The sequence below is a fragment of the Ambystoma mexicanum genome, chromosome 13 (genome assembly GCF_040938575.1).
Source record: "Ambystoma mexicanum isolate Mex_15411 chromosome 13, UKY_AmexF1_1, whole genome shotgun sequence".
NCBI classification, from domain to species: Eukaryota; Metazoa; Chordata; class Amphibia; order Caudata; family Ambystomatidae; genus Ambystoma; species Ambystoma mexicanum.
In genome coordinates, this window is record NC_090938.1 from 135956563 (window position 1) to 135970633 (window position 14071).

A 14071-nucleotide genomic window follows, 5' to 3' on the forward strand; every position below is an offset into this window, starting at 1 on the left:
ATAAAGATTACATTGAAACCAAGAGCAATTTTACCTAGAGCACGACAGTATCCCATTTCTTGAGGCAGATGGAGGTATTTTCAAGACGATATCCACAATGACGGAACAACGTATCTTAGTGACGTCAGAGTCACTGTGTAATAATGTGGTTTATCCTGTGAAAAAAAAAGTAAAGGGGGGGTTGTGGCATCTAATTCAATATATGAGGCCAATTAATCAGATTGTAGAGGCCGAGTTCCCTCTAGTTCCTAATCCCACGACAATCTTATGTAGTATCCCGGTTGAGGCACGATATTTCACTGTGATTGACTTGAAAAATGCGTTTTTCTCAATCCAGATTTGACGTCATTCACGTTCAGACAAACTTGTCTGAAAAGTACTCGCCTGCCCCAGGGGTACTGTAAGTCTCTGTCAATTTTCAATAGAGTCCTGCAGATGGACTTAAAGCAATATTGATTTGGAAAGTGGTGTTGCAATACGTGGATGACAAATTGGTCTGTAGCACCTCAGAGGAAGAGTGCAGACAGGATTCAGTTCAGCTAATGATTATTCTAGCAGAAAAAGGATATAAAGTAGATGAGGACAAATTGCAGTATTTTCAAGAAGTAGTACTGTATATAGGCAAGCTAATTTCGCATGAGGGAAAAAAGGTTACTCCTGAGAGGGCCGAGGCTATTTTAAAAAACAGCCAAGCCACACACGATAAAGCATATGCAGAGATTTTTAGGAGTATGTAATTATGTGAGAGCATGGGTCTTTGATTATAGTTCATACATAAGGCCCTTGTTGCAAGCTCTGAAAAAAGCACAGGCAAATCATGAAAAAATTGTCTGGACGGAAGAAATGGAAGAAGGGTTTGACGAGTTAAAAAAAGGCAATTTGCACAGCTCCAGTTTTAGGGATTCCCAATTATGCTGAGGAATTCTTTTTATTTTCACACATGAATGGCACTGTTATGACAGCTGTACTCACGCAGAGAACCACATTGGGGTACAAGCCCCTTGCATGTTACAGTGCGATTCTGGACCCAGTAATGAGGGAACATTTTCCTTGTGAACAGTCTTTGGAAGCTGCTGCATTCGCCATTGAGAAGGCTGCCAGCATAGTAATGGGCTGTTCCATGACGTTATTTGTTGAACATGCATTATTTGCCATTTTGGAAAATCCTAAAGGCACGTTGACATCTCAAAGGGCTTCTGCCTATGAGGCGGCTATATTGAATCCAGCGATTAAGATAGTTTGATGCAGAATAGTGAATCCTGCCATGTTTGTAGGAGAACCACTGGCAGAGGACGACCATGCACATGATTGCTCGAATTATGAGGAATTCTATGATTAACTCCCGAGGGTGAAGGAAAACACTTTGGGAGCTGGGCAGATTCTATTTATTGACGGTTCTTCTAGAATTGATCAAAAAAGATATACAGGTGCCGCTGTGGCGAAGCACATAGCCAATGGAGAATTTGAAGTATTGATAAGTGCACGACTACGTCTCACTTTTCAGCACAGGCTGCAGAATGAGTGGTGCTGATTGTGGCACTCGAGAATCATGCAGACCAGGAAGAAACAGTATACAGTGACTCTGCCTATGTGACGTCAGCGGTGCACGCAGGGCTAGCACGTTGGAAAAGGAGGGGCTACCTCTGAGCGGATGGCATTCCAGTACAGCACGCAGCCTTATTGGATAGACTCATTAAAGCAGTTCAACTCCCAGTAGCTATCGCAGTTGTTAAATGCGCAGCTCATACTAAAAGGGCAGATTTTATCTCACGTCGGAATCAAGCAGCAGACTAGGAAGCAAAACGTGTTGCATGTTCAGAAAACATGACATTTGATACACCTGATGTGAATGAAATAATGAGGGTAATGATGAGTGTGTCTGATATAGTAATTTGTTTCAGACACAATTAGTAGAGATTCAAGGAGAAGTGCCTCAGGATGAGAAAGACCTGTAGACACAGAGGGGATGTTCTTTGAACGCTTCCGAAGCATTGTGGCGACAAGACAGCACTAGTATACGTGTGATGCCTGTAGCCTTATTAAGGGTGGCGTTAGAACAGCTACCCTGCGCATGTCAATAGAGAGCGTGCGCAACTGATTGGTTTGTTCCAAATTTGGTAGAACACGTTTCATTATATGTAGTAAACTGCATTGTATGTCAAATGTTTACACACAAGCGAATGGGGTCTGTGAGAGACTCAACGGCCTGCTTAAAGAAAGAATAGCCAAATTGAAGCTTACCCTGAAGAAAGAAAGGATGGTTGCATTGCCTACCACTGGCATTGTATGTGTTGAGAAATCAACCAGGTTCCAACCACTATCTTACATAAATAGTGACAGGGAGGCGAATGAGGACACCTCTCACGCCTCCGTCTAGAACTGCAAGTGATGCCCAGACGACAGCAGAATTGTTAGGAAAGGAGTGACATGATTACTTAACATGCATGACTTCAAGTCTCTGTCATTTCAGATCAGCTCAAGCGAAAGGGGTGTGGGGCACAGAACACAGGAGATGCTACAACAACCGGAAATGAAGAACTACGTCTTCCCAAACTTTTCCCTGGTGATTCAATCTTGATCTGCAACTTCACGAGGAGATGGCACGAACCACGTTTTAACAGGCCATTCATCGTGAAAGACGTGACATCGTCTGCAGTCAAAGTGCAAGGCCGACGCACTTGGATATTTCTCAGTCGTCAAGATCTACGCTGGAGAACCCCCTTCAACTCCACCCCCGTCGGAAGCAGGTATCGGGGAAGAACCTCAGCATGTGCAGACTAGATCCATGACGAGGAAGAAGGACGCAGAAGCTGTTGAATTAACAGATGGAGTGTACTGGACTGTGGCTTGTTTTTGGGACACTCTTTTCAGCTATTAACAAAGGAGTTAAGGGAAGCTCTTTGTTCTTGAGCCACAGGAGTTTGTTGACATTGGACTGAGACATATTTAAAGTCTTGATCGAGAAGGAAAGCATGCCAGATTTGGAGTGCCTTTTCGATGACTGGACAAGGGAACAGTTCCTCTATTCCTTTCTCACTGAATTTCTTTTCGGAGGTGCCCATGGTGGTGCCTAAGGACAATGTTTCACGGATCGTACTTGCAGTTTTCTGTTTATTCTGCGTGCATACCCTGCACTTGTGGGGAGAACTACTAGCGTTCATCTGTTCCTGCAAGAGCCTAAATCTGGTCCAACCGTGAGGAGATTGCTCACAACTATCATAGAGCAAGTTCTTCAGCTTCCCGATTACAGTGGGGAAAACACAAATGCCCCTATCGGATGATAATGCGCATAGACTGGTTGGCTTGGTGTTCTACTACCTGTTTGAGGAATGCCCGCATCTTGTTGGAAGACAAAATGATGTCTACACCTTTTTGAGAGGTCCGAGAAATAATGCAGCACTTAATGAGATGCTTCAAGACATAATAACACAAGTCAATCTGTATTCTGAGAGAACACTGAGAACGGAATGAGATTTTCAAGGGAAGAGATCCAAGAGTCTACTGATTAAAGTTTGCTTCATGCTGAAGGAGAATCCACATTTTGTCTGGTGAAAAGACGATTCCTTTGTCTGTATTAGAAACTTTGTTCATCGTCCAGCAGTAGTCAGCTGATCGAGAAACGTGTGGAGCAGACTCAGCAGATTCCAGAGTACTGTATGATGTTGCCCAATTTAAAATTAAGTTTTTCCTTCTTTTTAAAAAAGAGTATGAATGGGCAGCGTCAATAGTAATAACATGGAAGAACGAGATAGAGACGTCCACTATCTGCAAGAAGCTACTGCTGTAAAACGTGGGTCTACTTGTACGTGATTTACACATGCATTTTGTTTATAGTGATTCTGCTCTCACTTACAGTACGCAGTGCATACTATTTGGAGCCAAACAAAGTAAGGATTCCTGTGTATTCTCCTATGCAGAAGGAGGGTACAGATGTGGCAACTACAAAGCTACCGAGACTCTATGAAATGATCCCTATTCCAGTAGACAGTGTAAAAATATCTGGTACTGTGACAAATGTCACTAGACATCTTTCCTTAGAAAAAAGTGTTATTGAGATTGTTCTTGAGCACCAGAAACAGGCCCGAAAAGAAAAGAAAAAGATTGTTTAGGAGCAAGCCTACACAGGTAGCACATGTAAAAACACTGAGCACACTGACAAATGTTCCTATGATTGGTCCAGTAAGAAGGAATTATACTGACGTACTTCATGAGATGATTATAGAAATCCATAAGAATAGAATGAGACCTAAGTGAAGTGCTAAGGAGGATGATCTTGAGTTGAATGATTACCTGGACAGTACAGCACACTTGGGGGGATAACATATGGACTCAGCATATGAAAGAAGTGGGAACGAGGACCTCAAGAGAGGAATGCGTATGTGCACCCCTGCCTTATAGCATGGGGCAGTCTAAGATCTTCAAAGCTATTGAAATAGACGTCCTGACTGCAAACTGCATATCACACCTAGCATTCTGTTGCACAAGAGGCCAGTTCATGGGTCGAACAGCTTATCTCAAATGGACAGATGAAGATGACTATGACTAAGAGCTCATACTAAGAATCACGTGATCAGTTACAAAAAGCCTGTAGTGAAAGGAGCTGAAATCATATGGGAAGTAAATCGAAGACTTGAGAGTTCAGGAAAATCTGCAGAAGAAATTTGTAGATGGAAGAACAGAGGTCAGATGCAAATTTGGGGATCCGTGTCATCACCAGATGGTTGGGAAGATGATGTGGTGATCTGCAGAGACTGGGTAATAATGGGTCACTACCAGCCAACCATTGAGAATGCTCAAATGCTGTGCAAGCCTTTATGATTGAAACTCGCTAAACTACTGACCAGGTTCGAAGATGGAGGAGGACCTCTGCACATAGTGCCTTTGGAGAGTGCAAATCTGTGCTTCAGAAACAATGGCACAAGTAAAATTGGAGAGAATCATAACTGGTCGAATGGTTGAGGCACAAGGAATGAACATTGGAACAGCAGTAATCATGGATCACTACTGGGCTTGTGGATCCAGAGCTTATATGAAGATACCCAAAGATTGCGGAGTACGATGCTCACTAGTGAATGTTCATGTTCAAGCATTGGTGGTTCCTAAAAGTGACTTAAGTCTTGACAGTTTCCCGAAAGCAGATGCTCACCTGAGGAAGAAGAGATCTGTAGAGCTGATAAATCTAGTAAAGAGAGAGAACTGTTTCTCTGCTAAGTCAATAGATGCTTTTGATGCCATCTCTTAGGAACACAGGTTGTTCAGCCAGACTTCGATATTCACTTTAATCTTTATGCCAAGTATCCAGGTTGGAGCAAATACCAAATGGCTGCCGATTTCTAGATGGTAATTGCTGCAAACAATCAACACTACCATAAAGGGATTCAATGCTATCAGAGAAGAACTGAGGGCCATACGACTGATGACTCTTCAGAATAGATACGTCCTGGACATGATCACAGCTATGGATGGAGGTGTTTGTGCAAAAATCGGAGAATCATGTTGCACGTTTATACCTTCTCATGACGATGAAAATGGCACCGTGACAGAGGCCATAGAGATGCTGACGAAGCTACACGTCCAGCTGGTAGACGAAGTAGAAGATATTGCTGATGACAGCTGGTTAGGATCGCTCTTTTCTTGGGTTCCACAGTGGATGGCCGACATATTCAAGTTCCTTGGAGCCCTGATCGGGATGGTATTGCTTGGATTTTGTGTGATCAAAATAATAATCTCACAATGCAAGAAGAAAGCCATAGGGATGAAAATCATGATCGATGTTGAATCAGGATGGAAGCCCATCGATTTGACAGATGAAGAAATCAGAGACTTTGTGAAGGCCAGTATTCATGCACCTGAGGCAACGAAGTTCCTGTATCCAAAGAACCATAAGAAGTTTGTGGAAAAGTGGATCTATTGCACCCAAGTGGACAATGCATGCCCATGACTTGGAATGAGCATGTAAAATCAGCTCGATGCCTAAAAGGAGTCCTAAAGATATGGATCCCAAAGAAGCATTTCTTCAGAGGAAGATGTCTCGATAAAAAAGATGATGGGTGAGTGCTCGATGAATCGCCAAGAAGGGGGAGTGTAGAGAAGGAGCCACGTACCCCCACGTCAACCACCTCTCCCATACTACCTATGTGTTGAGAACCAGAGTGTGAGACACGTACAACAGCATTGAAACTACAGATACCAAGGTGAATCCTGGAAGCAAGGTTCCCATGAAGGAAGCCAAACCTGCACACATGACGGTATGATGTCCATTTGAATCAAATTCCAGAAGAAACAGTCCAGATGAATGAAAGAGACGAATGGTGATGTCACACATGAAGCAAGACTGACGTACATAGATGAGATGCAGAGACAAGAGAATGAAGATATTCTATAAGGCATCAAGAAATATCAAAGATAAGTGACATCTTGGGCTCAAGATGAAGAAACATATGCTACAGAAACGATGAAGATACCAAGTCATTTTACACGTGTACATATGCAAAGAACCGCAAGCAGACAAAGTATTCTTGAGGCTAGCTTTATAGTGAATGGATTGCGGCATGCGCCAATGTATACATATATAGGCATGAATAAAGAATGGATGTTTTCACTACATATTATAGCAGTGCTGGACAAGAAAGGGAGGCCTTTCCAGTGTGTCGAGGTTATAAAAGAAATTGGATTAACAGAAGTGAAACTCAGAAAGGTGAGGCTGGGTGAGCCCCAAGCAGCCAAGGTCGTATCAGAATGGGATGTACAGACATTGGATACAAATCGTGTGAAAGAGCAAAAATCCTGTTCAGAAGGCATGGACAAAAACAAGAATGATGTTAGAGGTCTATTGTAAAATAGTATTTTAAATGCACCGATGGCTCAATTTTGTGGTCTTCAGTCACCTGGAAGGATAAAGCTGGACAAACTTGATGACCACACCTACGCATGAAGGCAGAGTGTGCTTTCACTCCCCTGAATTCTCCACACCATAGAACATTTCCAAGGACAGGTTAAAAGCCTTAATTGACAGCAGACTACGGAGGTGATGATAGATGATATGCTAATTGGTGGGACGCTATGCTTCTGACCAGCTCACAAGCACCTGGAAGTCTAGCCTGCGTGCTGCTTAACGTAGGTGGAAAAGTACTGACGGATGTGAGAGTGCCAACCAATTGTAGGGGCAGGGTGATTAAGGGTCCTATAGTTTGTGTAACCAATGGGATGACGTGTATTTAGAGACGTTCATAGGGACCTGTTTTAGGGGAGGGCTTAGTTGCCCCACCTGATGTAAAGGATCCTATTACTTTCTTAGACTAGTATGGAATGTATACTTAGATGTTCCCTCCAGTCCTATCACTTTCTTCAATAGGTTTTTGTAGTTTGCCACGTAAGATGATGTTAGTAAATACGTAGGTTGATGTCATCAATGACGAGTTTTTACTGTACAGATGTTTTTTCTGAAGCAAATTGAGAAACCATGCACTGAGACATCTGTTGATGTCCGTTGTACTCCCTGTTTTAAATAATTGATATTAACACAGTTAACCTTTTTGCCAACTACCTGAGTCGTTTTGATTATTGATGTTTGAGTAACTTCTGCATCCCCATTCATCTCCAGGGTATTGCTACCTCCTCTTAAAGGGTTGGGCGGACTCATTGCTGTGAAGGTTCAAACAACAGTGGCTCGAAGAGGAGTTTAACTTTTTCCTTCCAAGTTCCTCCCTGTATACTGTCAATAGAAGGAGATGGCTAAAACCAATTATGAACCATTTTGGTCAAAGATGCAAAATGGGGCGCTCCTCTACATGAGATTTTGCACATCCTCCCTGGTGTTTGATGCTGTTTTGTACTGAATTTTGTACTGAAGCTACACAAGAGGAAAATGTTTATGAATGTGCCTGGAACCCCAAGTACAAATATATTTATAGGGTTAGGTATCCTGAATGAACTGTACTGTATTCTACTTTTGCTTGGACTGTTCACGGTTTTAATGAACTAAATCCTCTGTGATGTTGTGTACCAGCAACGTTTTTCTTGCTGTTTTTTGTGATTTTCTGATGTATGATTTTATAGTATTTGGCTGAAAATGAAGTATTTTGATGATGATATGATAGGTTATTTATAATGCGCTTAATACCCATAGTTTTCTAAGCGTGGACCCGGGGTTCAAGTCTGTGTTGCTCCGTGTTGTCTTGCTTCGAAGGCGAGCACATTGCCCCTGAACTATCCTCCTGAGACAACACCAATGATTGCATCAGTTTGGTTCTAAGAAGGGTTGTGTTTTGGTATGATGCTCAGCTTGTTTGGAATGTTGGTGGCTTGGTTAGGTTCTAGAATTTTTTTTTTTGGGACATTGTGTTGACTTTGTTAAACTTTTGACTGCGTGTTGATTCATTTGTTGCTGTGGGGGCTTACAGAGTTGGATTCATTGAATGCAGGGAAGCATGGGAAGGTTGGTGGAAAACATTTTCAAATGAGGCCATTAATATTAGAGGATATTTAGAGGTGAAGGTGAGATTTGTGTGAGAAAATGTCAGACTTTTAGCGAGGGATTGGAATGTTGGTGAAGGGGCTAGGTACTGTGTTTAGGATGTTGGTGGGTATTGTGGATTCCACATTTGCCAATTAGTTGATATATTTGACAGACTTCACATTTGGATGCTGGTGGATGGACTACACGGAACACTGGTGCATTTTAGTGACTGAATTACATGTAGATGGTTGTTTGGAATGTTGGTGGACAGGTTCCAACTATTGTGTTACTGGTTGAAGTGCAATGTTTGAAATTCACGGATGGGATGTGATTGGGCATGAGAGATTTGTCTGTTGTTGGCTTGCGGGGCCTACAATTTAGCTTAGAGGTTGGAACTTCAATGAATAGGTTAAAGTGTTTCTCTTTAATGTTGGTCAAGGCAAGTGATGAGTCTGTTAATTGGAGGTGCGATGTTTGAGTGAATGGGCTTGCAATATTGGTAGGGGTGGATAAAGGGCTAGCAAATTGGATGAGTGGACTGACAGTGGATGTGTTTCTAATACAATCATTGGGAGTTGTTTAATTAGTTGATGCTGGGTTGGATTCTAAGGTTGGCGCTGCAATCGGTTGTTAGCTGGGTAGGACTCCAGTCTAATGGATGAGATTGAACAGAACCCAGTTTTTGTCTCTGGATTACAGATCTACTGAAAATGGCCACAATTGCTCAAGATTTTTCTTACAGTGGATTCATGTTGGACACGAGACATGCATCTGAGTAATAAACCAGGCCTGCTTCCTTCCCATGGACTTGTGTGAAGTCAGTTGTTCCACATTTTGTAGTTTGTGTGTAGACAGTTTAGCTTACTGCAGTTTCTGGTTCTACCTTAGGGACTGACCAACTTTTCAGTGAAATGTGAGCAACTGATGACCACGGTTGGGACTGCTCCTGGGAAGTCTATTCCGTACTCTGACCATGAAGCTCTGATGGCAACGCTCAGTGTGGAGAGGCGAGTCCCAGCCATGTCACATGGTAAGTCTTGGCCTTCAGATGTCCGTCCAAGTGGTACCTTGACATTCACCTTAGTTAAAGGATCTGCTAGCCTGCAATTGACTTTTTTCTCTGGAGTATTCGCTTGTTTAGAACACAAAATGTGCTTTCCTTTAAAATGTCTGTGTGCTTTTTTCTTTCCAGAACCAAACCCAGAGCTGCTGAACATCATGAACGAGGCTCAGACAGAGGTCATAGTGGGACTGCACAATGCTGTGAACCAGCGCTTTTGGACCGGCCGAATGGCCATTCTGGGGCTGCTTCTGCTGTTTCTCCTGGTCTTCATGGGCGCAGTATCGCTGGTATGGCCCCAGGCCGAACATTCCTTCCCGAAATTCTCCTACTACCTCCTAGGATTTGTAGCCTTTGTAGTGCTATTGATAGCCAGCCTCTGCCACATCTTTCACATTATTGAAGTTCGGGTACTACAGGAGACGCAGGAGCAAATGCGACTCGGGGTGCAAGCCCTGCAGGACAGGCTGTGCCACACTTAGGAAACCCTTACACACACTCGCGCCCCCCCCCCCTCCCTCCAAGGACCTGAGGAACAAAGCATTCCCACTAGTTTTATACCACTTGATTTCCAAAGCTAATCTGGGTGCTACGGAGGACTGTATGGGAAATGTTCTAATCAATGTGTATTCGTTATGGTTCTATCTCTACTGTTCAGCTGCTGCATTCTGCCATTCCTCCTCCAATCGCATATTCAGGGTGGAAGCCCTTCACTCAGCACCAACCTTTGCTGCACAGAGTTTCCTTATTAATAACTGCGCCCAAGTCTCGACAGGGCACCGGATTATAAACTGGTTTGCTAAGAAGATCTGCCAATACCGTCAGTGCTGCTTTTCCACCATCATTGCATGGCTTTATCTATTGGTACCCTGCACAAGGTAGGAGTCAATCTGTGGTTTGGTGCTTTAGCAACCACGTGCGATCACTAAAATCATGGGGAAGGGGCGGGGTAGGTGCTCACCAGCGGACCAGGTGCCGCCATTCAGGCCTACATAGAGGACTACTGTACATGTGGCGATCCCTCCTCTTCCCCTCCACCCCCAACACATTCCCTGGCATTTTTGTGACTTGGTAAAAACACCTTCAACCAGATGCTGAGAACAATTGTGGTAGAGTTGAGATTACGCCTTGCACACTATAAGGAGGCAACCACTTGACTAAACACCAGAGACCAAGTGCCTGCTAAGGAGGAGGCCTGGCAGGCTCCCAATTCATGATTTTACATTAAATGGGCAACTGCTCATAAGTGACGATGAAGTTATGATTTATCTCTCAAATTTCACTGTTTACAACAGTGTGGACATGTGAAAGAGGCGTGTGGTCTGCAATCTCATGGATATCAACGTCTCTTGTTTTTAAACACCACATGTCAGATCTCAAGGTTTTGCTACTGGGCCAACCTTAGGATCTTGAACTGTCCTGTCTTTATATTTGTCTAAAAGTGTAACTGTGTCCCCTGATGCCCGTGGGTTAGAAGTAAATAAAAATGTGCTGATCTGATGAAAATATGCTGGAAGGGATTTAGTTTACAGTGTTACACTATACAAAGGTGTGTTCTTTCAGGAGGTGTCCCAGGACATTTTAGACCAATGTGGAAATCTACACAGAGAAGTGTCTGTTTGCCTTTTACATTATGTTACAATGGTCTGACCCACATACCACTGCCATTTGGTAGTCCACAGGTGCTCTGGCGGATCTAAAAAAGGCGCGGGGGGGTTGGTTAGGTGATAGCTTTGCTGCCTTGATATATACATATTTATTTATTTATTCGCATTTGTTGAGCGCACAGGCAGCCCGGTGGGCATCGTGGCGCTTGTTACAGATATGAAAATGACGTGTTGTACATACAATGAAGTCATTACTTAGTTGCAAGAGAAGAGTAGTAGCTACAGGAGAGGAGGAGAAAAGAGTAAACGACACAAAGGAAGAGGACTTAGTTAAACAAGGTGGTTTTCAATTTTTTTTGAAAGGCAATGAGAGAGGTTTCTGCTCTGAGCGTGCTAGGTAGTGCGTTCCAAAGCTTAGGGGCAATGTAGGGGAAACTTATTCCACCTGCTCTAGCTCGTTTGATGCGTGGGACCCTAAGTTGGTTGGTGTGGCATTGCCTTGTTGGTCTGGTGGAGTGAGATCTGGCTAGTGTATCAGACAGGTATGAGGGTGCAGACAGGTTGATACATTTGTGTGCGGTGGTAAGTATTTTGAATGTAATGCGCTCTTTGACAGGTAGCCAGTGTGCTGCCTTTCTGGCCTGCATGATGTGGTCCCTTTTTGGTATATTGAGAGCTGCTCTTAGTGCATTATTCTGTGTTGTTTGGAGTTTGTTGAGATTGGAGTTGGAGGTGCCAGCCAATAGCGCATTACAATAATCTAGTTTGGCCCCAATGGTGGCTCTGGCAATAGAAAGGCAGTTATCTTTGGTTAGGAAAGGTTTGATGGCATTAATGAGCTTAGTGCTCAGGGCGGAGGCAGAAACAATGGAGTTGACTTGCTTGTCCATGGAGAGTGAGGCGTCAATGTGGACTCCTAGTGTTTTAACAGATGGTAGAACTGGGATGACACAATTGTCTATGCAGAAGTTGGTGTAGAGTGGGTCGAGGTTCGTGAGAGTGGATTTTTGACCAAGGATGAGAATTTCGGTCTTATCTCCGTTAAGACATAGGCCGTTCGTGGCCATCCATGCTTGGATGGTGGCGTATATATTCTGGAGGGTGGCTGCGTCTTGATGGTAGAGTCCTGTGAGCGGGAGGAGCACTTGGGTATCGTCAGCGTAGTTGGTGTATGTGATCCCAAGTGCGTCCAGTTTATCGAAGAGAGGTTTGGTAAAGAGATTATAGAGGGTAGGAGCCGTACATGAGCCCTGAGGGACTCCATATCTGATGGTGGTAGGCTCTGCGTTAGCTATATTGGAGAACACTTTCATTGCTCTTCCTTCGAGGAAGGAGGTGATCCAGTTTGTGGCTTGTTCGGAGAAATGTGCGGCCTGAGTGAGATGGTTCGTGAGGATGGCATGATCGACTAAATCAAATGCCGCCGAGAGGTCTAGGAGCAGCAGAAGTGAATATTCAGAAGTGAATATAATTCACTGGTCTGTTCCTAAGTGGTCTGTGAGGGCATAGAGGGTCTGTGTCGAGATGGGAGCCCAGGGTACGCTGGTTGGGCTGCCCTCAAAGAATCCCATGTAACCCCTTTATTTGCTTCTAAAAATGTGTTTGCAATGCAATATGCCAAGATATCTACGCATGGCTGACCAGCTTCCTAGTGTGTGCTCTGGCACTTGGGTTTGGACCAAAGGTAGCCGCACCAGTATGGATGAACAGCGGGACTAAAGGTCCAAAAGAGGAGCTTGGCAATCTTCAGAAAGACTAATTGGCTTTCAGTTCAAGCTGCATTTTCAATTTTCTAACAAACGTATCATGACTGTTCCTTTATATGTGTTTTGGGGATCATATTTAGCAACTTTGAAACATGCACACCTACATTACCCAAATTTCTGTTTTGTGGTATGAGTCTGTTATAAATTCACATGCTGCATCTAACCCTGCCTTCCAGTGGCTAGGTTCGGAAATACAATCTGTGTTCATTTCTTTTCCTTCTTGGCGTGCTGCCCGACAGCTGTTTTGGATTTTTAACTCGCATAAGTCGTAGCCTAATAGTTGGTAAAGGAGCGTGGGAGCTGTAGTTAAACATTTCTGGTAGCCCCCATAGGACATTGATGTTTGTGGTTAGTCTGGCTATTAACTCAAACACTGATATTACATTTCATTTTCTACCCCTAGGTTTGTTAGCCAGGACATACTCCAGATAGCAAATATGAAAGGAAAACAGTTTCATCTTTTAAAGATTAAACTTTGGAATCAACTTTCTTTGCACTCCAGTTTCAACAACAACTACTAAGACTACAGAACACAGGTTTTCCAGGGGGTGGCCTTTGTATAAAAACAAAAATAAGTGGTTTGGCTCATCAGGTACAAACTACTTTCTACACTCTTAGCAAATGAGAATATGCAGCTTAAGTTTTGCATCAGTGCAACAAAAGTGTCTGAGGCCATCCCATTAAATAGTGTGTGCCCTTTGTTTACCATGTGATCACGACAAAAGTCTGTGCCTGCCTTATTACCTCCTTGTTGCAAAGAATTTCAAAAATAGAAAACAGTTTTGTGTTGCTTCATACCTGATGGCTTCAGTTCACTGCTCAACAGAAGTAAGTTGTTGTATGCAAATCCCCAACAAACAGTGCAGTAAGCTAGTGGCCACTCTTGAAGTTGCAGTCATTGTACACTGTCCGCAGGATAGGACTTTGGTGATGGAAAATGTCCAAAGCGTGTGGGTCTATGCAAGAGAACTACTGCTACAGGTAAGTAAAATTTGTTTTCTCACGCACTGGATCTTACTCAGATTCACGTGCTTTGGATTTTCCCAGTTGTCAGATTCCCAGCCAGCCGATGGGGAATGTATGCTATTCTATGAAAGGAGCAATGCTGGGGAACTATAGTTTTTATTATTTAAATCTTCCACTGTAATTCAAGGTTAACATAGTGGAAGCAAGAACGCCA

At 43.4% G+C, this 14071-nt stretch overlaps 1 protein-coding gene across 1 annotated transcript in view; it reads left to right on the plus strand.

The window, feature by feature from the left end:
• Positions 1-11024, plus strand: part of SMPD2 (sphingomyelin phosphodiesterase 2) — a 128862-nt gene extending 117838 nt beyond the window's left edge. Inside the window, exons 11-12 of the mRNA XM_069633450.1 lie at positions 9347-9488; positions 9651-11024. Of these exons, the coding sequence (XP_069489551.1) occupies positions 9347-9488; positions 9651-10000 (492 nt within the window). The 3' untranslated portion in view covers positions 10001-11024. The remainder of the gene's footprint in view (positions 1-9346; positions 9489-9650) is intronic.
• The last annotated feature ends 3047 nt before the right edge of the window (positions 11025-14071 follow it).